At 68.0% G+C, this 24,641-nt stretch overlaps 1 protein-coding gene across 10 annotated transcripts in view; it reads right to left on the reverse strand.

Moving 5' to 3' along the window:
• ANO1 (anoctamin 1) overlaps positions 1 to 24,641 on the reverse strand; it is a 151,080-nt gene that overhangs the window by 14,972 nt on the left and 111,467 nt on the right. For 4 of the 10 annotated variants that reach the window (XM_070062301.1, XM_070062122.1, XM_070062044.1 and 1 more), the window contains 10 exons: positions 22,909 to 23,069; positions 17,366 to 17,448; positions 15,733 to 15,744; positions 15,222 to 15,293; positions 10,887 to 10,964; positions 9,927 to 10,001; positions 7,153 to 7,354; positions 5,376 to 5,487; positions 4,494 to 4,551; positions 371 to 471 (listed from right to left, as the gene is read on the reverse strand). In XM_070062301.1, the coding sequence (XP_069918402.1) occupies positions 371 to 471; positions 4,494 to 4,551; positions 5,376 to 5,487; positions 7,153 to 7,354; positions 9,927 to 10,001; positions 10,887 to 10,964; positions 15,222 to 15,293; positions 15,733 to 15,744; positions 17,366 to 17,448; positions 22,909 to 23,069 (954 nt within the window). The remainder of the gene's footprint in view (positions 1 to 370; positions 472 to 4,493; positions 4,552 to 5,375; positions 5,488 to 7,152; positions 7,355 to 9,926; positions 10,002 to 10,886; positions 10,965 to 15,221; positions 15,294 to 15,732; positions 15,745 to 17,365; positions 17,449 to 22,908; positions 23,070 to 24,641) is intronic. The other 6 variants (XM_070062232.1, XM_070062082.1, XM_070062357.1 and 3 more) reach the window with 3 other exon arrangements.

Consider the following 24,641-nt stretch of genomic DNA (forward strand, 5'->3'; position numbering starts at 1 on the left):
AGGCATCACGGCAAACAGGTGCAGGGCCCGGCAGGTATGGGGGGGTGGGCACAGGGGGTCTGGCTTGCCCTCGTGGATCAGGCCCAGGACCTGGGTTTCCAAAGTGGGCGGTGCCCGGAGCCAGCGCCCAGGTTTGGGCCCCTGGATCCTCAGCCAGCTTGGGCAGTGGGGGTCCCCCAACTTCCTCCCCGTCCCTCGCCCCGGGTGGGGTGACCTAAGGCTTCTCCCCCCGTCCCTCAGCGCCTCCCCGGCACCCATGGGAGCACCCCCCAGCCCCCTCGGCCCCACCCCCGGCCCTCGGCCCCGCCCCCGGCCCCGCCGCCGGCCCTCGCCCCCGCCCTCAGCCCCGCCCCCGGCCCCGCCCACTCACGGGATGCCGATCTCGAAGAGGTTGTTCTGGATGAGCTGCTTGCCCAGCATGATGATGCTGAGCTGGATGCACAGCTCCATGAGGCAGCCCCCGGGGGCGCACTGCGGGGGGAGAGAGCCGCGTCAGCCCGCCTGGTCCCCGGGACCCGGGGGGGGGCGCACTGCGGGGGGAGAGAGCCGTGTCAGCCCGCCTGGTCCCCGGGACCCGGGGGGGGCGCACTGCGGGGGGAGAGAGCCGTGTCAGCCCGCCTGGTCCCCGAGACCCCGGGAGGGGGGCGCACTGCGGGGAGAGAGCCTCGTCAGCCCGCACCTGGTCCCCGGGACCCGGGGGGAGGGGGCGCACTGCGGGGAGAGAGCCGGGTCAGCCCGCGCCTGGTCCCCGGGACCCGGGGGGGGGCGCACTGTGGGGAGAGCCGCGTCAGCCCGCGCCTGGTCCCCGGGACCCGGGGCGGGGCGCACTGCGGGGAGAGCCGCGTCAGCCCGCGCCTGGTCCCCGGGACCCCGGGGGGGGGCGCACTGCGGGGAGAGAGCCGCGTCAGCCCGCCTGGTCCCCGGGACCCGGGGGGGGGCGCACTGCGGGGAGAGAGCCGCGTCAGCCCGCGCCTGGTCCCCGAGACCCCGGGAGGGGGGCGCACTGCAGGGAGAGAGCCTCGTCAGCCCGCACCTGGTCCCCGGGACCCGGGGGGAGGGGGCGCACTGCGGGGAGAGAGCCGGGTCAGCCCGCGCCTGGTCCCCGGGACCCGGGGGGGGCGGGCGCACTGTGGGGAGAGCCGCGTCAGCCCGCGCCTGGTCCCCGGGAACCGGGGGGGGGGGCGCATGGCTGAGGAGCCAATACAGACAGGGGTCCTGGAGGAGAAGTCAGCCCCACGCCTGGTCCCCGGGACCCCGGGGGTGCACTGCGGGGAGAGCCGCGTCAGCCTGCGCCTGGTCCCCGGGACCCGGGGGGGGCGCACTGCGGGGAGAGCCGCGTCAGCCCGCGCCTGGTCCCCGGGACCCGGGGGGAGGGGGCGCACTGCGGGGAGAGAGCCGGGTCAGCCCGCCTGGTCCCCGGGACCCGGGGCGGGGCGCACTGCGGGGAGAGCCGCGTCAGCCCGCGCCTGGTCCCCGGGACCCCGGGGGGGGGGGCGCACTGCGGGGAGAGAGCCGCGTCAGCCCGCCTGGTCCCCGGGACCCGGGGGGGGGCGCACTGCGGGGGGAGAGAGCCGCGTCAGCCCGCGCCTGGTCCCCGAGACCCCGGGAGGGGGGCGCACTGCGGGGAGAGAGCCTCGTCAGCCCGCACCTGGTCCCCGAGACCCCGGGAGGGGGGCGCACTGCAGGGAGAGAGCCGCGTCAGCCCGCACCTGGTCCCCGGGACCCGGGGGGAGGGGGCGCACTGCGGGGAGAGAGCCGGGTCAGCCCGCGCCTGGTCCCCGGGACCCGGGGGGGGCGGGCGCACTGTGGGGAGAGCCGCGTCAGCCCGCGCCTGGTCCCCGGGAACCGGGGGGGGGGCGCATGGCTGAGGAGCCAATACAGACAGGGGTCCTGGAGGAGAAGTCAGCCCCACGCCTGGTCCCCGGGACCCCGGGGGTGCACTGCGGGGAGAGCCGCGTCAGCCTGCGCCTGGTCCCCGGGACCCGGGGGGGGCGCACTGCGGGGAGAGCCGGGACCCGGGACCGGGGGGGGGGGGTGGTGCATGGCTGAGGAGCCAACACAGACAGGGGTCCTGGAGGAGGGGTCAGCCCCGTGCCTGGTCCCCGGGTGTGGGGGGGTGCACGGCTGAGGAGCCAACACAGACAGGGGTCCTGGAGGAGCGGTCAGCCCCGCGCCTGGTCCCAGGGTCCCCAGGTTGGGGGGTGCACGGCTGCGGAGCCAACACAGACAGGGGTCCTGGAGCAGGACCCCTTACAGGAAGGAACACACATGGCGCAGGGGGAGAGCACGCAGACAGGGCAGGGGCTGGCGAGTGCGCAGGGGAGTGCCAGGGCCTCCCGCAGCCCGGCACCCCAGCCGTGGAGGAGCCTGGTCCCGGGGGCACCTCCACTCGGCATCTCGGGTCTCCAGCAGCCCGAACAACTTTCAGATTTATTTATTTGAAAGGCTGAGTGACAGAGAGAGGGAGAAACTGGTTCCTGGTCTCCTCTCCAAATAAGTGCAATAGCTGGGCTGCGCCAGACTGAAGTCAGGAGCCAGGAACTCCACCGGGTCTCCCATGTGAGTGGCAGGGGCTCAAGCCCTTGGGCCATCTCCCGCTGCCTTCCCAGGTGCATGAACAGGGAGCTAGACCGGAAGCGGAGCAGCCGGGACTTGAACCAGCACCCTGATATGGGATGCGGGCACTGAAGTGTGACTGCACCTGCTGTGCCACCATGCCAGCCCCATTCTCACTGTTCTGGGCCACCCAGGCTGTGGTCAGACTGCCAGGGCAGGAACCACGGCTCTGAGAGGGGTGTGCACGGCCAGGGTGCAGGCAGTGGTGGGACCGGATCTCTGGCTTCTCCCCCTTCCCCAGGCCCGGGCAGCCCCTGCCCCAGCCACCTGTCCACAGGCTGTGTCCCCGGGCCCTGGGGAAGTCCATGGTGAGGCTGCCGCCATCCCAAGCCTAACGCCCAGCCGTGGACTCCAGCCGCTGCAGGCTGGGCTTGGGGCAGGCAGGGGACGGTCCAGTGCCTTCCTGGGCAAGCAGCTTCACTTGTCCAAGCCAGGGGAGCGCAAGGGATGCCTTGTGCCCCTGGGACACGGGGACCCTGAGACTTAAAAATATTCATGGGAAGGGGAATTAAAAGATAAATTTATTTCATCGTAAAATTTTAAATCTATGATAGTGTTTTCATAAAATGCATTTTTCATTTTTCCATGAACTTATTTTAAAATCTAAGAGGCAGGGCCGGCGCTGTGGCTTAGCAGGTAAAGCCGCCACCTATGATGACAGCGTCCCACGTGGGCATCAGTTCGAATGCCGGCTGCTCCACTTCCGATCCCGCTCCCTGCTAGTGCACCTGGGAAAGCAGAGGAAGGTGGCCGACGTGCTCGGGCCCCTGCACCCGCCTGGGAGACCTGACTTCTGGCTTTGGCCTGGTCCAGCCTTGGCTGCTGCAGCCATTTGGGGAGTCAACCAGCAGATGGAAGACCTACCTCTCCCTCTCTCTCTCTGTAATTCTTTCAAATTAATAAATAAATATTTTTTAAAAATTGGGAGGCAGAGCAGAGACTAACAAAGTGGGTTCTTATCCACTGGCTCATTCCCCAAAAGCCTGCGACAGCCGGGGGTGGGCCAGGTGGAAGCGGAGCCGGCAGCTCAACCCAGGTTTCCCACGAGCTGGCCTGGCCCAGTTACCCGGATCATCACTGGCAGGGGCGGCGGGCTGGGGCTGGGGCCGGGCCAGGATTCGGGCACGGAGTCTTGACTGCTTGCCCTCTGAGGCTCTCTGTGCACGGTCCCTGCCTTACGGAGTTATCAGCGTATCTGAGGGAGCCACCATTCATAAACCACAAGGCAGGCCTGTGCTCCGCTCTGTCCTACAAGACCTTTATCCAAAACTCGCCGGGCCTGACAGGGCGTCCTCCAGGTCACAGAGGTCAGATGAGAAGCAGAGGATGGCGTGGGCCTTGGGGGGTGGGGAGGACGGGGTCCAGGCCTGCAGGCGGGGGCTGGACCTGGGCTGCACTCCCTACAGCCCGATGGCCCTGCACCCGACGCCCGCCCCAGCCTGCAGGGTCTGGGTCTGCACCAGGAAGAGCCTCCTCCTATTTTCTGAAAAACTCAAAGTCAGCCGGAGCCCTGGACCACGGGCCCGGCGCGGGGGAGACCTGGGCCTGGGGACACACAGGGCAGCACCAGCGCAGGGGCCGGGACTCAGCGCCGGGTGCAGACCAGAGCCTCGCGGTCAGTGCGGCTGCGCAGAAGCCGGCAGCGGCGCCCCCTCTCCTGTGTGTCACCCACTGGGTGCCTTGTTTTCTTTCCCTGACTCCGCGGGGTTTCTCCCTCCAGGGCACACAGCGAGCGAGGGCAGAGTCCCAGGGCGGGGAGCACGGGGAACCCAGAAGAGCAGCACCGAGGCCGCCTGCCCACAGACGTGGCCCTGCCTCCCCCCGCTTCCCCGTGCGGCCAGAGCATGCGGGGGACGCGGGACACGGGGGGTGGTTACCTCTTCCATGCGGAAGGAGCGGAAGATGTACACGTAGTCGCCCGGGCGCCCCACAAACCTGCAGCAAGGGGGGAGATGTCAGCGGGAAGCCGGGGCTCGGGCGAGGCCACACGGGGGGCGGCGCCCACCGCCATCCCCCAGCGAGAGCCCGCGTGTGCATCTGCATCGGCCGTTCTTCACTGCTGAGAAATGGGGTTTCCTACAGGGTGGGGCAGGGAACCACGGTCGGAAAGCAGGAGATGAGAGACAGGTTAAGGACCTGGCTCGCGGCTAAACCGCGCCCTGCCAACAGCCGGGACCAGGACATGCATGCTGGTGGCAGCTCGTGGCAGGAAGGGTCCTGAGACGGCTGTGGCCAAAGGCAGCCTGGCTCTAGCGAGGCGGTCACCCCTCGGCCTCCAAGACATGGTGCAGGCCGTGGGAGCCTCTGAGACCCTGCCCCCTTCTTGTGGATGTGCCCTCGGGGTGCTGGGCCCCACGGGCACGGGTGGACAGACATCTGCAAATCTGCTAGGGGCCCCTATGGAGGGGTGGGGGCTCACGGTGGGCGAGTGCAGGCCCAGGAGAGCTCCAAGGGTCGGGGGGGGGTCATCCCACCATGAGCTCAGGACCAGCCCAGCTGGCTGCGGGCTGCACCTCTTACCCCCGCCCACTTGATCCCGCCTACGGCGCAGCCTGGGGTCCCCACTGCTCAGCGTCCTGGTGCTGGGGGACTTGCTGCTGTCTGGAGTCCCTGCTGCCCAGCGGGAATCAGGCTGCCCGGCCCCCTACCCTGGCAGCTGGAAGAGCGCCCGCGCCTGCTCTGCCCTGGGCTTCCGGAGATGGTGGGGGGAGCCCCCACCAGACTGGGGAGGAGCGAGTGGGGGAGGCTGAAGCCCCTACCGGCCTTTGAAGAAAGCCACGTAGAAGATGGGGGTGTAGGAGTTCACGAACTTCAGCAGGAAGGCCTTGAAGATGAGCCGCTCCTCAAAGCTCTTCTCGGTCTTGGGCACCTCTGCAGGGCAGCGGCCGGGGACGCGGCGGTCACTCCCACCAGCGCCGGCCCCCAGCCTCCAGGCATGGACAGGCATGGGCCCACAGTGCCCACGCACAGACAGGCACGGGCCCACAGTGCCCACGCACCGACAGGCCACAGGCCCACAGCCCCCACGCACAGACAGGCACAGGCCTACAGCCCCCACGCACGGACAGGCATGGGCCCACAGTGCCCACGCACGGACAGGCACGGGCCCACAGTCCCATGCACGGACAGGCACGGGCCCACAGCCCCCATGCATGGACAGGACACAGGCCCACAGCCCCCACACATGGACAGGCACAGGCCCACAGTGCCCACGCACGGACAGGCACGGGTCCAGAGCCCCCATGCACGGACAGGCACGGGCCCATAGCCCCCACGCACCGACAGGACACAGGCCCACAGCCCCCATGCACAGACAGGACACAGGCCCACAGTGCCCACGCACGGACAGGCACAGGCCCACAGCCCCCATGCACGGACAGGCACGGGCCCATAGCCCCCACGCACCGACAGGACACAGGCCCACAGCCCCCATGCACAGACAGGACACAGGCCCACAGTGCCCACGCATGGATAGGCACGGGCCCACAGCCCCCACGCATGGACAGGCACGGGCCCACAGCCCCCATGCACAGACAGGCCACAGGCCCGCATCCCCCACGCATGGACAGGCACGGGCCCACAGTCCCCACTCACGGACAAGCCGTGGGCCCACAGTGCCCATGCATGGACAGGCCACGGGCCCACAGTGCCCACACATGGACAGGCCATGGGCCCACAGTGCCCACGCATGGACAGGCCATGGGCCCACAGCCCCCACGCACGGACAGGCCACAGGCCCACAGCCCCCACGCACCGACAGGCCACAGGCCCACAGTCTCCACGCATGGACAGGCACGGGCCCACAACCCCCACGCACGGACAGGCCGTGGGCCCACAGTGCCCACACATGGACAGGCCATGGGCCCACAGCCCCCACGCACGGACAGGCCATGGGCCCACAGCCCCCACGCACGGACAGGCCACAGGCCCACAGTCTCCACGCATGGACAGGCACGGGCCCACAACCCCCACGCACGGACAGGCCGTGGGCCCACAGTGCCCACACATGGACAGGCCATGGGCCCACAGCCCCCACGCACGGACAGGCCATGGGCCCACAGCCCCCACGCACCGACAGGCCACAGGCCCACAGTCTCCACGCATGGACAGGCACGGGCCCACAACCCCCACGCACGGACAGGCCGTGGGCCCACAGTGCCCACACATGGACAGGCCATGGGCCCACAGCCCCCACGCACGGACAGGCCATGGGCCCACAGCCCCCACGCACGGACAGGCAATGGGCCCACAGCCCCCACACACTGACAGGCCACGGGCTCACAGCCCCCATGCACGGACAGGCACGGGCCCACAGCCCCCACGCACCGACAGGCACGGGCCCACAGCCCCCACGCACCGACAGGCACAGGCCCACAGCCCCCACGCACCGACAGGCCACAGGCCCACAGCCTCCACGCATGGACAGGCACGGGCCCACAGCCCCCACGCACGGACAGGCAATGGGCCCACAGCCCCCACGCACGGACAAGCAACAGGGCCGCTCCCGCCCGCCCCTCCCGGCCCCGAGGTGCTCACCGATCTTGGTGAGCCACCTGGCTATGCAGCCGTAGACCTCGTCCAGGAGGATGATGACCACCAGGTTGATGATGACGGCTGTGGCCGTGACCGTGACCCGGATGTTGGACCGCACGGAGGGGGAGGAGTTCATGGCCAGGGCGGCGGCCGTGGAGATCCTGTAGATGATGACTCCCAGGACGATGGCGAAGGTGACGGCAATCTGCGGGGGAGGGGACGCCCTGCGTCGGGGCCAGCCAGCACCCACCCCGCTCCTCCGTGGGCAACAACTGGCACTTCCTGCACCCCTGAAGGTCAGGGCCCGGCCGGAGCTGACGCAGCACTCAGAGGAGGACCCTTAGGTTGAGAGAGGGGTGTGCACAGGCCAGGCTGCCCGCCTCGCGGGGGCCCACCCAAGCCTGGAGTCCAGAGATCCTTCTGCTGTGGGGCCCACGTCCCACGCTTCGCTCCACCCGCTGTCCCCAAGCAGAGGGCAGGGCACAGACAGGGCTGAAAGCCCAGCGGCTGTCCTGGAGCGTGCCGGAGCAGCTGAGCACTGGTGGGGGGGGCTTCTCCTGTGACCTGGGGGACCCTGAGCGGAGCCAGGGCCACTGCCAGATCACAATCGGACTGGCCCCTATTCGAAGAGGTGCACCGGGCAGTGCCGCAGGCATGGCTGAGGGGGGGACTGGGTCCCTCCTCCTTACCCAAGAGCCACCCACCCCAGAGACTGAGCCCCAGCTCCTGGCAAATCCGCCTGGACCAGACCATCCCCTAGGCTCAGGCCGGCAGCTGCCCGGGAGACCGGAGCTGGCTGTTCTGCCTGTGCGTCTGTGCCTTCTCCTGGGCCCGGCTCGGCTGCAGGCCCCAGTCCTTGTCCCGCTCTGCCCGAGGGCACAGACACCCAAACCCGGCAGCTCTCTGAGGGCTCTGGGCATGTGGGGGACACCAGGAGGCGCAGGGCAGGCCCCCGGCGGGGACCCGTGTCCCAGACATCACACACTGGCTCCAGGGCAGAGCGTGGCCTTGCCCCTGCTGGCTCGGGCAAGCATGGCTCCCAGGACGGGCCCGGGCTGGGCGTGTGTGGGCCCTCCACAGCCTTCAGAGGCTCTGGGGGTGCTCGTTTGCAACTTGGAGCCATGAACTCAGGCGTCTGCACACATCGCTGCTGAGTGGAGACCGCACCCGCCCAGGGAACCGTCAGCAGCCACGCCGCACCCTGGGAAAGGGGCCGCCTGCCCAGAGGCGTGGGTGCCACTCCCCGCCAGCCCCGGGAACCAGGGCTTTCCTCGGAAAACCCCTCCGTCCTGCCAAGCGGCCCCTCCCTGGGGGAGGCACCGCCCTGGCGGGGAGGACACCTCGTGCAGGCGCAGACGGAGGCCTCCGCCCGCCGGGCCCCCTCCCCCCCGGCCGGCCCCGGGCAGCTGCCCTCTGGAGCGGGGCCCGGGGCCGGGGCTTGGCCAGCTGTCCGCAGGTGCGTTCCCTGCAGAGCGGTCAACATCTGCTCACTGAGTGGGGCCCTGAGCTGGCACAAGGCTGGGGCTCAGCCGTCCTGGCCACTGGCCTGGGAGGGCCCAAGAGGGAAGGGAGCGCTGGCCGCGTCTCCACCCAACACCCCGTCCCCCGTCGTCCTGTCTCTGCTGCGTGACAGGGTGCCCACAGATCGGAGGGGGGCACCTCTGCCAGCCTTCCCCTCCCCCGCTTCCTGTCTGGGGAGTGAGGTGATGCTGGACGTACAGCAACCATGCTAAGGCCAAGAGGGCACGCGCATGACCCGTGGAGAGAGGTCAGAGCGGCCGTGGCTCGGACCCCACGGGCCCCTCCCACCGCCAGCCAGCAGCCCTCCCACTCCTCCTCCAGTGGGCACCGAGGAAGCTGGGGGCTGCCTTCCTCCAGTGGGCCAGGGCTGCGAATACCCGGAGGCAGAGTGCACACCTTTCTCCAGGTAGCCCGGCACCAAGCCCAGAGCCTGGCTAGAGGGGACAGGACACCCTCCTGCCCAGAGCCGTCTAGAAAGTGAAACCCCTTCCCCCCACTCTCCTTCTCCAGGGAGAGGCGTCTCCACCACGGGCCTGGCCTGGCCTGATGTCCACTGAGGTCCCCCTTACTGTGCATGAGCAAACACCAAGTCCTTGTGCTGCCCCCAACACTCAGGGGCCTCGGGCCCCCAACTCAGCCTGTGGGCCAGGATGGCACCACCTCTGTCCCTGCTGTGCACAGACGGCTGTGGGCTGGGGGTGGGGCGTGGCCACGGTGCCTGTTCCCTCACCAGCAGAGACGCCACAGGCCCTCTGTGCACGGGGTCTCCGGGCCCAGGCCACGGTGCCGGGTGGTCTGAGGCTCTCACGGCTCCCGGGCTGAAGGTGGCCCCGAGCACACGCACGCTGGCGTGGGGCTGGGTGGGAACCGCTGGGGGTGACCTCCCACGATGGCCAGAACGAGGCGTTCCCCGACCGCGAGCCTGCAGTCCTAGACCGCAGCCGCCCCGGAGCTGCGCTGGGAGCCTGGTCCGAGTTCTGTGCTATTTATCGCGTGGCTTTCTCGGGAGTTCTTGGTCTATCCTCAGTGCCATCTGCAGAGCCCTCGGCCACTTCAAATCTGGGCTGCGCATCCGGGACCCGAGCTCAGCGCACGGCCCCGTCGGGGCCACTGCCAAACGGAGGGGTGCTGGTGTCCTCCGCGCCTGCCCCCGGAGCCTGTGCCGCCATCCCCGGGATGGACGGCCGAGCCGATCTCCGTGTGGCCACCCCCGGGGGTTCCCTCCACGTCCTCCCTGCTAGCCTTCCGGAACTTACCATGAAGACGATGGAGACTAAGTTGGTGAAGTAGGCTGGGAACCGGTCTCTCCAGGTCAGCTTCACCTTGTCGGTCTACGACATCAAACAGCCCGGGTCACTCTCTGGGAACCGCCATGGTGGAGACGTGTGTGCGTGTGTGCGTGTGCGTGGGACAAGACTCTCAGAGACTCCCTGAGAACGGCCTACAGGTGGTGGGTGGATGCCCAGGAGCGGGGGAACTGCCTGGGAAACACCGTGATGGAACGGTGGGGAGGCGGTCGCAGGCCAACGGGGCTCTTCGGCGTCTGGGGCAGGCAGAGCAGCGCCAAACACTTAAAGACCCGAGAGCCACGCCTGGGAGAAGCCCCGTCGGCGGAGGCCGCTTTGAGCGCTCGCGGATCGGAGACGTGTTTCCACTCCCACCCAGGCCACAGTCGCTGCCTCTCCTCCGTGGACCGGCTCAACCTAGCAACTCGCGCTCCCAGCACACGTTGCCTGCTCCCGGCGGCATGGTGCTGCTGGTGACACGCCGCCCAACCGGGCTCCGGGGCCCGGCTGCAGGCCCCTGGGCACGGCACTCACTGGGACAGCTCTGGTGGGCTGGGGTCTCCATAGGAAAATGCCAGTACTGGGTCACACGACGCTGCCAGGGATGCGACCCCGGAGGTCACGCACTCCAAGCTGGGGTGCATGCGGGTTAACACGACCAACAACCGCTGGCAGGCAACCGTGACGAGCAGGTTTCATGAGCCCCACGAAAGCCAGAGTGACCCCCTCCCCGCAACGGGCCCACACAGCCATGCAGTGACGTCACAACGCAAGCCAGGGCTCACGGATGCGGACAGAAGGCGGAGAAACACGGGTGTGAGTGTTACACACGCGCACACGCACACGTGCACACACAGGGTGTGTTGTGAGAACACACAGCCGGCTTGGATCTCCTGCAACAGCAAGACCCACGGTGCGCCCCAACAGTACCAATTTCACCCCCGCCATGGCCGTCTTAACCCTCAGCTGCCACGTGTTTGTGGGCTCCTCCGGGCCGGGCCGGCGCTTCTGGGGCGGGCGGAGGGGAGAGAGCACCGTGCGGTGAAGCCTCAGGACAGCAAGACAGACGCAGAGCCCGCGCCCGGGGGTGGCAGCCCACCTCCAGGGCTGCTGGGGCTCGGGCGCGGGCCGGGGGCCTGGACGGGAGCTGCCGCTGCGGGCGGCTCCGCTGGGCTCCGTCCGTCCCTTCTCTGGGGTGGCCGCTGTGACGTCAGCAGACACGCTCACCACACAGCCAGTGCAGCCGCACCCAGAGCCCCGAGCCCGTCTATCATATACCAACTCTGCGTGGGCAACTTTTTTTTTAGTCCATAGCTGGGGCGGGGGGTGGGGGGGAATGAAAGCCACCAGGCAGCTGCTGGAGCCAAATGACACGGAGGAGGCGGCGGGGATGGGCACTGGGCTCAGCATCAGGCCCCTGCAGAAACCAACCGGACATGTGCCCGCCCTCCCACAGCCAGCGGCCACGCAGGCGGCCCCTGGGGTGAGCTGGGGCTGGGGTGAGTCCCGGCCTCCACTCCTCTCTCCAGCGTTGGGAGAAGGAAACACCCGGCGCGCCGGCTGGCTGGGGGAGCAGCAGCCGCAGAGCCTCGGGCGGGCCGCTGGGGTGATCGCCGGCTCCAGGCAGCTCCCGAAGGCTCTGAGCCAGGACGCCACCAGGAGCCAGGAGGTCCCGAGTGGCCCGGACCCGCACGCGCACGCACGGGAGGCACGCGCAGCCTCGCCTGCGCACGCAGGGTCTCTTAACTCCCGGGCGAGGCTCCTGCTTCGGTGGGCTGCTTCCTGGCACCGCTGGGTCCTGCTCAGACCCCAGTGGGCACTTCCTGGCTGGCTGCGGGAGGCCCGCATTGTGCCCAGGTTCTCACTGCCTGACAGGAAGCCCCCCGACGGCCCCAGGTGGGACTGCGGCAGGTGTGATGCCCTGGCCACGCTGAACCAATGAGCTCTGAGCAGGCGACTCCGTGGCAGGGGTGGGGAGACCCAGGGCTGGAGTCTGAGCCACTCAGACGGAGGCCAAACATGCTGGCTGTGCTTGGAGAGACGTGGCCCCGCGCATGGGCAGGGACACCTCCTACCGCATCCTCACAGCCGGGGAGCGGAGGAGCTGCCCCCGCCCCGGGGGCCTGGTGCCCGCACACGCAGCTCTCACGGCCCGTGCAGGGCACGACAGGCAAGCGGCCGAGGAAGCCCCCAGGCTCCGGCCGTGCGGAGTCTGGCCCCTTGCCCGCTGCTGCAAATAAAGTTTTATTGGAACGCAGCCTGGCCCACCTGCTCACAGTGCATGGCAGCTTCACACTAAAAGCACAGGCGCAGGGAGCCTAAATATCTACTACGGGGCTGACCCCGGTCTCCACTGTGGGGGACCAGTGTCCGCTGGCCCCGTCTACACTGTGGGGGAACAGTGTCCGCTGGCCCCGTCTACACTGTGGGGGAACAGTGTCCGCTGGCCCTGGTCTCCACTGTGGGGGAACAGTGTCCGCTGGCCCCGTCTACACTGTGGGGGACCAGTGTCCGCTGACCCCTGTCTACACTGTGGGGGAACAGTGTCCGCTGGCCCCGTCTACACTGTGGGGGAACAGTGTCCGCTGGCCCTGTCTATACTGTGGGTAAACAGTGCCCGCTGGCCCCCGTCTACACTGTGGGGGACCCGTGTCCACTGACCCCCAGTCTACACTGTGGATGAACACCAGTGTATGCTGGCCCCTGTCTACACTGTAGAGGACCAGTGTCTGCTGACCCCTGTCTACACTGTGGATGAACAGTGTCCACTGACCCCCGGTCTACACTGTGGATGAACACCAGTGTATGCTGGCCCCTGTCTACACTGTGGAGGACCAGTGTCTGCTGACCCCTGTCTACACTGTGGGTGAACAGTGTCCACTGATCCTGGTCTATACTGTGGAGGACCCGTGTCTGCTGGCCCCTGTCTACACTGTGGGTGAACAGTGTCTGCTGATCCTGGTCTACACTGTGGAGGACCAGCGTCCGCTAGTCCCGTCTACACTGTGGGTGAACAGTGTCTGCTGACCCCCGTCTACACTGGTGAGGACCAGTGTCCGCTGGCCCTGTCTACACTGTGGGGGAACAGTGTCTGCTGGCCCCGTCTACACTGTGGGTGAACAGTGTCTGCTGGCCCCGTCTACACTGGGGAGGACCAGTGTCTGCTCTCTCCTGGTCTACACTGTGGGTAAACAGTGTTCGCTGGCCCCCGTCTACACTGTGGAGGACCCGTGTCCACTGACCCCCGGTCAACACTGTGGATGAACACCAGTGTCTGCTGACCCCTGTCTACACTGTGGAGGACCAGTGTCTGCTGACCCGTCTACACTGTGGGTGAACAGTGTCCACTGATCCTGGTCTATACTGTGGAGGACCCGTGTCTGCTGGCCCCGTCTACACTGTGGGTGAACAGTGTCTGCTGATCCTGGTCTACACTGTGGAGGACCAGCGTCCGCTGGTCCCGTCTACGGGTGAACAGTGTCTGCTGACCCCCGTCTACACTGGTGAGGACCAGTGTCCGCTGGCCCCTGTCTACACTGGGGAGGTCCAGTGTCTGCTGGCCCCTATCTACACTGTGGAGGACCAGTGTCTGCTCTCTCCCGGTCTACACTGTGGGTAAACAGTGCTCGCAGGCCCCCGTCTACACTGTGGAAGACCAGCATCCGCTGGCCCCGTCTACACTGTGGGTGAACAGTGTCTGCTGACCCCCATCTACACTGTGGAGGACCCGTGTCCACTGACCCCTGTCTATACTGTGGAGGACCCGTTTCCGCTGGCCCCTTCTATACTGTGGAGGACCCGTGTCTGCTGGCCCCATCTACACTGTGGGTGAGCAGTGTCCACTGCTCCTGGTCTACACTGTGGAGGACCCGTGTCCGCTGGCCCCATCTACACTGTGGGTGAGCAGTGTCCACTGCTCCTGGTCTACACTGTGGAGGACCCGTGTCCGCTGGCCCCATCTACACTGTGGGTGAGCAGTGTCCACTGCTCCTGGTCTACACTGTGGAGGACCCGTGTCCGCTGGCCCCGTCTACACTGTGGAGGACCAGTGTCCGTTGGCCCCATCTACACTGTGGAGGACCCGTGTCTGCTGGCCCCCGTCTACACTGTGGGTGAACAGTGTCTGCTGACCCCTGTCTACACTGTGGAGGACCTGTGTCCGCTGGCCCCCGTCTACACTGTGGGTGAACAGTGTCTGCTGACCCCTGTCTACACTGTGGAGGACCTGTGTCCGCTGGCCCCGTCTACACTGTGGGTGAACAGTGTCCGCTGCTGCTGGTCTACACTGTGGAGGACCCGTGTCCGCTGGCCTCGTCTACACTGTGGGTGAACAGTGTCCGCTGACCCCGGTCTACACTGTGGAGGACCCGCGTCTGCTGGCCCCCGTCTACACTGTGGGTGAACAGTGTCCGCTGACCCTGGTCTACACTGTGGGTGAACAGTGTCTGCTGACCCCTGTCTACACTGTGGAGGACCCGTGTCTGCTGGCCCCATCTACACTGTGGGTGAGCAGTGTCCACTGCTCCTGGTCTACACTGTGGAGGACCCGTGTCCGCTGGCCCCATCTACACTGTGGAGGACCAGTGTCCGTTGGCCCCATCTACACTGTGGAGGACCCGTGTCTGCTGGCCCCGTCTACACTGTGGGTGAGCAGTGTCCGCTGCTCCTGGTCTACACTGTGGAGGACCCGTGTCCGCTGGCCCCGTCTACACTGTGGAGGACCAGTGTCCGTTGGCCCCATCTACACTGTGGAGGACCCGTGTCTGCTGGCCCCCGTCTACACTGTGGGTGAACAGTGTCTGCTGACCCCTGTCTACACTGTGGAGGACCTGTGTCCGCTGGCCCCGTCTACACTGTGGGTGAACAGTGTCCGCTGCTGCTGGTCTACACTGTGGAGGACCCGTGTCCGCTGGCCTCGTCTACACTGTGGGTGAACAGTGTCCGCTGACCCCGGTCTACACTGTGGAGGACCCGTGTCTGCTGGCCCCCGTCTACACTGTGGGTGAACAGTGTCCGCTGACCCTGGTCTACACTGTGGGTGAACAGTGTCTGCTGACCCCTGTCTACACTGTGGAGGACCCGTGTCTGCTGGCCCCCGTCTACACTGTGGGTGAACAGTGTCCGCTGCTCCTGGTCTACACTGTGGAGGACCAGCGTCCGCTGGCCCCGTCTACACTGTGGGTGAACACCAGTGTCCGCTGGCCCCCGTCTACACCGCGGCTCACACGCTGGGCCTCGCTGCGGGAAAGCCGGCGGCCACCGTACCTCTTTGTTTTTGGATTCTTTCCTCAGCGACTTCTCCAGGACTCTGGCTTCGTACTCGGCCCTGGGGTGGTCCTGCGGAGGAGACGTCGGAGTGAGGGGCGTGCCGGCGGGCGCCCGAGACCCTCCTCTGGGCACCCTCGGCAAACCAGTCGGATGCTTGCCTCGGGCACCTGCTGGGGCCAGTTCAGGGCCGGCCCTGGCACCGCTGCCCGCGCGGGCCTCCCTGTATGCGGCCAATCGCAGCCCGCGACCCTCCCCCGGGTTGGGACCCCACAGGGCCTGTGCCCGCGGCATGGCGCGCCCGGCCGTGAACTGGCCCCAGCACGCGCCGTGGAGGAGCCGCGCGGTGTCAGCAAGCGAGAGCAGCAGAGTGGGCGCTGGAACAGAACCGGTTAGGAGCAGCCACAGTGGGGAGGAAGCGAGACCCGCCCGTGGAGCTGCAGACGGAGGCGTGTGCGGAGCCCGCTCCCGAGAGAGCCCCGGGGACAGGGGGAGACACAAAGTTGCAAACCTTGACTGCCTCCTTCAGGGACCCAGAAAACAAAGAGACAAGAAGGCGGTGTTACTGCGCATTCCTAGGAAACAGCACCCCCCCCCCGAGACCTCCTGGGGGCCGGCAGGGAGCCGACGCCGGGGTGGGGGGCTGGAGGCGGGGGCCCGCGTCTCTGAAGGCCTCCGGGCGCCAGGATGACGCGTGGCCCCTGGCTTTGGGGACTGGAGTTTCTTAGACTCGGCTACGGGCACACGGGCCAAACGAGAGGACAGACCTCCCTCCGCCCACACCGCAGGCCCCGTCTGGACCACGCAGGGCGGCCCACACCTGTGCAGTCGGCCCTGCTAGGAGGCCCCCGGCGGCCCCTGCCCGGGGCCCAGGGGTCCCCACTCTGAAAGGAGTCCGGGGGGCTGGACCAAGGGGGCTGGCCACAGGGTCGTTCCAATAGGATGTTCTAGACAGAATTCCCAAGCACTCAGACGGCGACTGCTCTCTGTGTGACTGGAATCTTGGCAGCTGGAACAGCAACTGGGACCAGAGCCCACCCAGGGAGTCGGCTGGCCCCGGACCCCGCCATGGGCTGAGCTCTGGCTCCCAGCAGGGTCAGCGGCAGCTCAGGCCGGCCGTCTGCGGAAGCGGAGACGGCGACTGCCGTGAAGAGGCCCCGGACTGTTCACGGGCGCTGGGAAGCAGGCGAGGCCTGTGTGGCCAGGTGTGGCCAGGTGACCGACAAGGGGGTGCTGGGCCCTGCCTTCAGCACTCTGCACCGACTGACCCGCTGGGACCCCCATGCTCTATGGACTGGGGACCACTCTCAGAGCCCGAGTGAGAGGCCAGGCCGCTGAGGCACAGAGAGGTTGAGCGTCTTCCCCAGGCCACACAGCGAGCACGCATCAGATGGGGACTGAGCTCGGGTAGCTCGGCTCAGGGGCCAGACTCCTGACTGCCAGGCTTCCGGTGCCTGTCTCTTCTTGGGATGGGTGGCAGAGGGCTGGCGCACGGGCTCCACAATGTCTGCCCGAGGCGTGGCCACCCTGCTCAGCCTGGGAGGGAGCCAGCGGTTTGGGCAGACCCAGCAGGCCGGCCAGAAAAAGGGTTCAGACGCTTGCACGGCGCCGTGAGAGGCAGGCAACGCTGCCCTCTTGGGCAGTGAAGACAAGTCGCCAGGCGGGGCGGGGGGGGGGTCACCCAGCTCTGTCCCTGGCCTTGCCGCTTGTCTGAGGGGATTCCTGGGGACCTCAGTGGCCACTCGATGCCCAATGTCCCCCTCTGCACCCTGGGGTGGCCCGCGCCGGCTGTCGGTCTCCGTTTGCAGGCTGTGCCCCAGCCTCACCGTGGTGCAGGCGGAGCCGCCCCGACGAGCAGGGTGTGGGTTCCCGCAGGCGGCACCCCTGCCCTCGCCACACCCGACAGCCTGGGCAGCGCCAGATGCGCTGAGGTCACCGTGGTGAGCCTTGGCCCGCCTCCGACACCGGCTGGTGGGGGCGTCTCCATGCGAGCCTCCAGATCAGACACCAAACAGTCGCCCTGGCGACCGCGGGCGTCTGCAATGCCGGGAAGACAAACGGCCTCGCTGGGCGGGGACCGGAGCCTGTCAGGACCCTGGGCTCCACGCGAGCGCCACGGAGGCGGCGGGGGGCGGGGCACTGACCTCCTCCTCCTCGAAGCCCGTGAGGTCCCAGCGGTAATTGAGCCGCATCTGCTTCCGCTTCCAGTGTTCCATGAAGGTGGCGGCTGTGCAGGGAGGAAGGGCAGGCTCAGGGCCGGGGGTCGACGTGCTGTCGGCACTACGCGGCGCAAGAATTCACCCCGACTGACCCACCCGGCCCCCATCAACCGTGAGCACGGCCTCCCATTCTACAGACCAACAGCTCGAGACCCAGCCACGCTTCCTCAGCCAGTGGGCGCGGGCCAGGGCAGGGCTGCAGCCACCTCGCCCCGTCGCTCTCAGGGACCTGGGGTCGCAGGCAGGGGCTCGAGACCAGAAAGCACAGGGCTTGGCCAAGGCCCCTCCCCCCAGCTGCAAACCCATGCGGGTGGTCCGGCTGCGGAGCTGCACCCACAGCCGCCGCCCCCGCCTCGTTTTCCCCAAAACACAGATCAGATGCCGCCTCCTCCAGGAAGCCGGAAAAAGCCAGTTTCCTCAGGGAGCCTCCCCACACAGTGTCTGTCCTCAGAGGGCCTGCGCCTGAGCTCCCCGTGATGGGGCCGGGTCGGGGTGCCAGCGTCCCCAGCACCCACCCAGTGCCTAGCGCCGGCAGGGGCTCACTCCCAGGTGTCCACTGGGGACTGGGTGGCTCTGACTTGTGCACGGAGGAGCCACTGGCCGAGCTGTGTCCCACGGTCGCTGCCCCACCAGGGGACGCCAACAGCGCTGCCGTGACCGGGCACCCGCGCCCAGGGTGCTCCAGGCACCGTCCCGAGGGCTGTCACACACAGCAGCCACAGGAGGCCGGTGCCATTCCTGCCCCGCCTCCCCAGTCCACAAGCGCACACGGCTTATGTGACGCGTGGCACTGCTGAGATGGGAGAGCCTGAGCCTTCCACACGCCCTCACACGCGTGCTAACCAGGCACCACGCGCTGCAGGGGCCCCGTGGGAGCTGCCGTCTGCACGGAGCACGCCCTCCCCTCTCCGAGGGTGGTGAGGCCGGGTCTCCGGGTCCGCAGCTGCTTTCCCCACGGCACACACCCGGCACCAGCCCGGCCCTGCCAGGACGCAGGAGCCTCCCCGGCAGGCCTTTCGGGCGACGGGGAGCTGAGATGCCAGGGCGAGGCGCGCGGGCAACGAGACCCCGAGGCATGCTGGGACCAGCAGGTGATGCTGCCCGCGCCAGAAACCGCAGGGCCCCGGGGAGGTGGGGCTGAGCGCTTCCTGGTGGGAGGCAGACTGGCTTCCTCCCACCCTCTGACCGCCACGCAGGTCCACCTGCCGGGGAGTGGGAGAGCAAGGAGCCTGGGAATCCCGGCTCCCTGGTCAGACAGGGACGGATGGCACGCAGACACCGGCGCAGCGCTGGTCTGGGCCAGGATTTTTTTCTTTTGGACAAGACCCTAAGAGCACAGGTGGCCAAGCAAACACCAGTGGGATGCACCTGGCACACAGCGGCTCGGCAAACGAAACGAGCCGCAGAGGGCCGGGCCGCCAGCAGCCAACTCCACCGCTCCCAGGGGACGAACCTCCAGGACGGACAGCTCCGCTCGGCAGCGGAACGGCGGGCACACGACCTGCACAGGCGCCGCGCAGCGGGCAGCCCCGGGCCGGGAGCCGGTGCCCCACGCCGCCAGTCACCACGAGTCAGACGCAGCCGCAGCGCGGTGTTCCTGCGCTCTGGCTACAGTGGCTGTTACCATATGGACAAAGCGACGAAGGCCAGCGAGGACGCAGGCAAACAGTGACAAGGGCACACTCCGCACTGGCTCAGGCGGGGACCTAGATCAGGGACGCGCGCCTCATGACTGTCCTTGGAGTGCCTTCTTGTCTCCAGCTCTGTCCCCCCGCCACGTGAGGCCCGGGGAGGGAGGGAGGAGGCCCTCACAGAGCACCTGGTCGGCTGGACCCGGATCTCCGGGCCCCAGAGCCGAGCGTCGGCGTGCGCTGCTGCAGTCCCCAGGCTGCACGGTTTCTGGCTCTGGCTCACAGACGCAGGGGCAAAGCTGGCGTACGCGTCCGTGGGATTCCCTCGGGGCCGCTGCCGACAACGTGGCTGGGTGGCCCCCGTGCCTGCTCTGAGCTTCTGAACCCCAGTGTCGTGGTACCAGGAGGCGGGGCCTTTGGGAGGTGACCGCAGCATGGGGATGGAATTGCTGTGGATACCGGAGAGGCTCCTGCCCCTTCCGGACACGTAGAGGTGACATCGGTGAGCCAGGACGAAACGGCCCCCACCAGACCTGCGTCTGCCACGCCTGCATCGTGAGGGGGAACGCCCGCGGCTGGAGTGGGGCAGCAGCCCTGGGGCTGAGCCCACGATCGGCCCCACCGACGGCCGGCTCCTGAACCGGGATCCACCTGCTCACCGTTCCCAAGCTGGGGACGGGGCGGGAAGAGAACCCTCGTCCCTCGCGGAGCACACGCTGGGGGAAGGCCGGACGCCAGGGCAGCAGCCCAGGGCCACTCGTGAGCCAGCGTCTGCTCGGGAACCGGCTCGTGGGCTCCGGCACACACCCGCCTGCAGCTCCCTCGGCGGCCCCTCTGCCTCACCAGCGCTGGGGCCTTCTCCGTCCGGCCTCTCATCCCCGAGTTCAACTCAAACCGAGTGCTCTCTTCAGCCAGGAGCTGACGGGGCTGAGACCCCACGGTGATGCCGTGACGCCGGAAAACCGATCCTGGCGGGGGGCTGAGCGTGGCCGCGAGGGGCCCCCCATCTCCGTGGAGGCTCTCGGGTGTCGCTCGGGCCAGCCGGACCCACGTGGGAAGGCTCGGAGGTGACCTGTGGCCGGGCTGCCAAGCCCCGCAGGTGTGGGCGGCGTGGGCTGCTCCCTGCCATTGCGGGTGGGCAGACGCCGGTGGTGGCCGGGGAGGACCGGCCTCCCTGGTGATGGGGGAGGGGGGGCTGAACGAGGCACTCGCAGAAAAGAATCAACCGCAAATGGCGCCTGCCTGGAACGGTGGAACGGCCTCGGTCTTCCGCCTCCATGCGGCCCCGGGCCCAGGCAGCCCTGGCTGCTGTTGGGCTCTGGGTTCCGTAACGGCCGCTCTTCTCCAAACGGCTGCCTGAGGCCCAGCCGTCGTGACGGTGTGGCAGTGTTTTTCTCCCCAGGTGGCAGCGTGGAGGTGGCCCTGCCCCTGGGGCTCTGCTTTGACGGGCAGGCGCGGTGGAGGCGGAGCTGGCCTGGTGCAGGCAGCACATGGAGTCTCCAGGCACGGCCGTGCCCCTGGGCCAGCCCGGGACAAGGAACCTCTGAGGGTGTCGCGGGCAGGTGCGCAGCAGCAGGCTGGCCTCCCCCGCCCCCCAGGTCACCATCTGCTCCCCAGGAGGCACCTCACAGGGGCGCGGAGATCTCTGGACAGGCAGCTGTGGCGTGGAGGTGGGCGGGCCAGTGCGCAGACCTGTGATACCGCCAAGGAACCCACTGGCTGCGTGATCCAGGTCCCGGGCCTCGTAAGTCACGGCACGCCCAGAAGCCTGCTCTCCCAGAAGTCCCTGCACTCCCAGAAGTCACTGCTCTCCCAGAAGTCCCTGCATGCCCAGAAGTCACTACTCTCCCAGAAGTCACTTCTCTCCCAGAAGTCCCTGCTCTCCCAGAAGTCACTAAACTCTCCCTTGCAGCCGGTGGCTGGAAGTCAGTGTGTCCCTGGGGGTGGGGGAGCAATGGTGCCTGCCCTCTGGGGTCACCGTGGTGTGCAGCCGTGTCCCGCCTGCTGCGCCGTCACGGCTGGGCCACGCTCCTCTGCTCACGTCCACCTCTGACCCAGCGTCCGACAGCACCGACTCGGACTCCTGGCGACAGCACGGAGTTCTTGCCAGGTTCCTGCAAGGCCGCTTCTCAGCATGGCGCCCGTGCACACGCCATGCCCTCTTGAACCCTAGACCGTGAGCCTGCGAGGACTGGGATGCGCCGGGTCCTCCACAGATGCTGGCTGAGCGCCCCCAGCCCCGGGCTGGGGGGGGGGGCGGCCGCACACCGCTCCTCCAGTCCTCGAAATGCGGCAGCCACTGGGAGGCCCTGGCGGAGACTTTGTACCCATTGTACCGACGAGGAAGTGCAGGTGACGAGGCGGCGTGTGACTGCCCACCGGGCCACATGGCTGACCACAGAAGGCGGCACCGGCTGATCTTCTCACGGCTCAGGCAGCTCAGCCCCGTGAGACACCTGTGCTGCCCTGTGGATGGCCACATGGCGAGGGGAGCCCAGCTGGCCAGTGACCCCTACAAGGAGACTTGTTAAGGGCACCCAGCTGCTGGCCCAGGCCCAGGGCGGGTGACAGCCGGACGTGGCATCCAGGGGACAAACTCTGCCCACTCTTCCCATTTAGAGCCGGCTGCCCGGGCCCCCAGAGTCCAGCAGGGGAGGGAGCGTGACTGAGCCATGATCGGACGCGAGGGCCCAGCCCAGCTGCCCACATGGGAGCAGGAGTCGAGGGGGCCGGGCCACACTGTCTGCTCCCTGATCTCACCCGGCGCATGTCCCCTCCACACCGCACAGGTCAGGCTGACCCGGAGTCCTGGTTCATGGAAGCTGGGGCCAAGTGGGGATGATTGTCGGGGACTGGGGGCCTTGCCGGAGCTCTCCTAAGCACCGAGCAATGGTCCAAGGGATGGCGGAGGTGGCCGTGGGGCGGGCGGGGACAGGGCCAGGCCCGGGGGACATGTGTATGGCCGACTACCTAGGCCTCCGCACAGCGCGGGCAGCCTCCGTCCCCACGGCTGGATCAGCGGCTCTGCAGCTGCCACTGCCCCCGTGTGCCCACGGCCACGTCGGGTCCATCAGGTGGGCAGAGCCCAGGGGCCGCCCCTTGAGCAGGGGGTGGACCGAGAGCTGGGAGGCCCAGCACACCTCTTCCAGGAAACCCCTCCCCCGAGGCGCCCTAACTGCTTCCTCTCGTGCTGTGCCGCGCCAGGACCCACCTCCTCCCAGAGAGAAGCCCTTGATGGCTGGCCCGTGGAAGGCTCGGCACGTGGCTGCCCGCTGCGCGAATCCCCCGTCCCCAGGGAGCACCCGCCGCAGAGAAGGGGCCGGCGCTGTCCGAGACCAGAGTTGTGTGCAGAGGAGCGGCGCCGCCCCTTCCTGAGCCGTGAGCCCTCGAGCCTGAGCCCGTGCAGGCTGCGCCCAGGCAGTGACGCCAGCAGGCGGGGACTCGGGCTTTGGAACTGCGGCCTGATTCCCGCAACCCCAGGCGGCTGCGGCCGCGTCTCTGGGCCACGGCTCCCCACCTGCAGATGGAGACGGGGTGTCCCCAGGCTGTCCCTACCGTCTGTGCTCAGGGGGTCAGCGCGTGAGGGGAGAGCCTGCCTGCTCCCAGTCCGCTGCCCCTCCCGGCCACCAGCCGCGGTCCCAGGACACCTCCGGGCCCAGGAATGTTTCCTCGGGGGCTTCGGGTGCAGCACCGACCCCAGACAGCCACACAGGCGGTGGGCGTGGCTCCCACCTCCGCGGTGTCCTGGCAAACCCAGCTGTGGGTGCCCTCGAGCAGACAGACAGCCGACGCATCAGAACCCGCCCTGGCCGCAGCGCCCGCGGGGGCCGCACTCACCCCAGAGCGCCATGAAGACGGAGAAGAAGACGGTGGCGGGGTTGTCGAAGAGGTGGCTGGCGCGCGCTGTGGCGCAGGCGGAGCTCATCTTCCAGTAGCTGCAGGTCTTGTCGCACAGCGGGCACATCGTGATGTTATGTCTCTCGTCACACATCTCCATGCTGGAAGACAAGGCCGGCCGTGGGGGCGGGCACCGCCTGGGGGCCACATGGGCCCCTCCCCGTGCGGAGCGTGGCTGAGGCACAGGGCTGGCCACACCAGGAGGGCCCGGGCTCTGCGGCCACTGTCTCAGCATCGCCGACGACTTCCTGATGGGCTCCCGCGTTTTCATTTTGCGCAGGGCCCCCTGGCTCGGCCTTGCCTGGTGCTGGGTGAGGGGCTGCAGACGGGTCACCTCCGCGGGGACCTGCAGTGGGCGGAGCCTGCCGCCTGTACCCAGGCCACCTTCTGGACAAGTCCAGGGTCCCAGAGATGCTGCCCGGGCTGCATGAGGAGCCAGTGGGGAACGGGAGGAGGAAGCAGGCAGAGCCACTGCAGGGCTGACCTTGGGCCGTTCACGCGGCCACTCCCCCACCACCGCCGCGCCTGCCCTGGGTGTCCCCTGCAGAGGTCACTGCGCTCTGGACGTCTCCCGTCTGGGGGGCCGGTGGCTGGGCTGCCTCAGCAGCTTGCATAGAGACCGGGCCCCGGTCCATGATGGCGCCGTTCTGCCGAGCAGACAGGAGCACGGGCCAGAGCCTGGCGGCCCACGGCACTGGGAGGTGGGGCGCCTGGGGCCTGCCCCCACCCACCCCAGGCTCAGACTGAAAATGTCCACAGCTTAAGGGCCACGTGGGGGCCTTGCTCCTGGCTGCACAGATGGGGAGAGGGCCTGGAGTGGGCAGCAGAGTGGGGTCCAGCCCTGCCTCTGGCTCTCAGAGGCCCTGGGACAATCCCTCCCTTCAGCCCTACACTGAAATGGGGGGAGGGGCCATGGTAAGGACCTCCCACCCCTGACCGGGCCTGAACTCGCTCCTTCCTGTGCCCTGGGATGGGACATGCCTCGGAGCTGCGAACGGACACCCGGGCTGCTCTGAGCGCCAGGACAGCGGTCTCGCCCCTGACGGCACCAAGCAGCAGCCAACTGCGCGTCAGAGGTTGGAGGTGACTCCAGATGTCAAGGGCCAAGCAAGAGAAAAAGGACAGAGAGAGAGAGAGAGAGAGAGCCCTCCGAGAACGGGCGGGCCCGTGCCTCAGGTCTGCCTGCAGCACAGCTGGGCCTGAGGCTGCACACACGGCCACGAAGCCCGGCCCACGGCCTCCATCCTCCCAGCTGAGACTTCTGGGGGCTGACGGTGCACGGGGTCACGCAGAGGTCACAGCTGTGTGCCCGGGGTCAGGTGAGAGGTCAGCTGTGTGCATGGGGTCAGGTGAGAGGTCAGCTGTGTGCATGGGGTCAGGTACAGGTCACAGCTGTGTGCATGAGGTCAGGTAGAGGTCACAGCTGTGTGCCCGGGGTCAGGTGAGAGGTCAGCTGTGTGCATGGGGTCAGGTAGAGGTCACAGCTGTGGGCGTGAGGTCAGGTAGAGGTCACAGCTGTGTGCATGAGGTCAGGTAGAGGTCACAGCTGTGTGCATGGGGTCAGGTAGAGGTCACAGCTGTGTGCACGGGGTCAGGTAGGGGTCACAGCTGTGTGCCTGGGGTCAGGTGAGAGGTCACAGCTGTGTGCCCGGGGTCAGGTAGAGGTCACAGCT

Source organism: Oryctolagus cuniculus, chromosome 1, assembly GCF_964237555.1.
Source record: "Oryctolagus cuniculus chromosome 1, mOryCun1.1, whole genome shotgun sequence".
NCBI lineage: Eukaryota > Metazoa > Chordata > Mammalia > Lagomorpha > Leporidae > Oryctolagus > Oryctolagus cuniculus.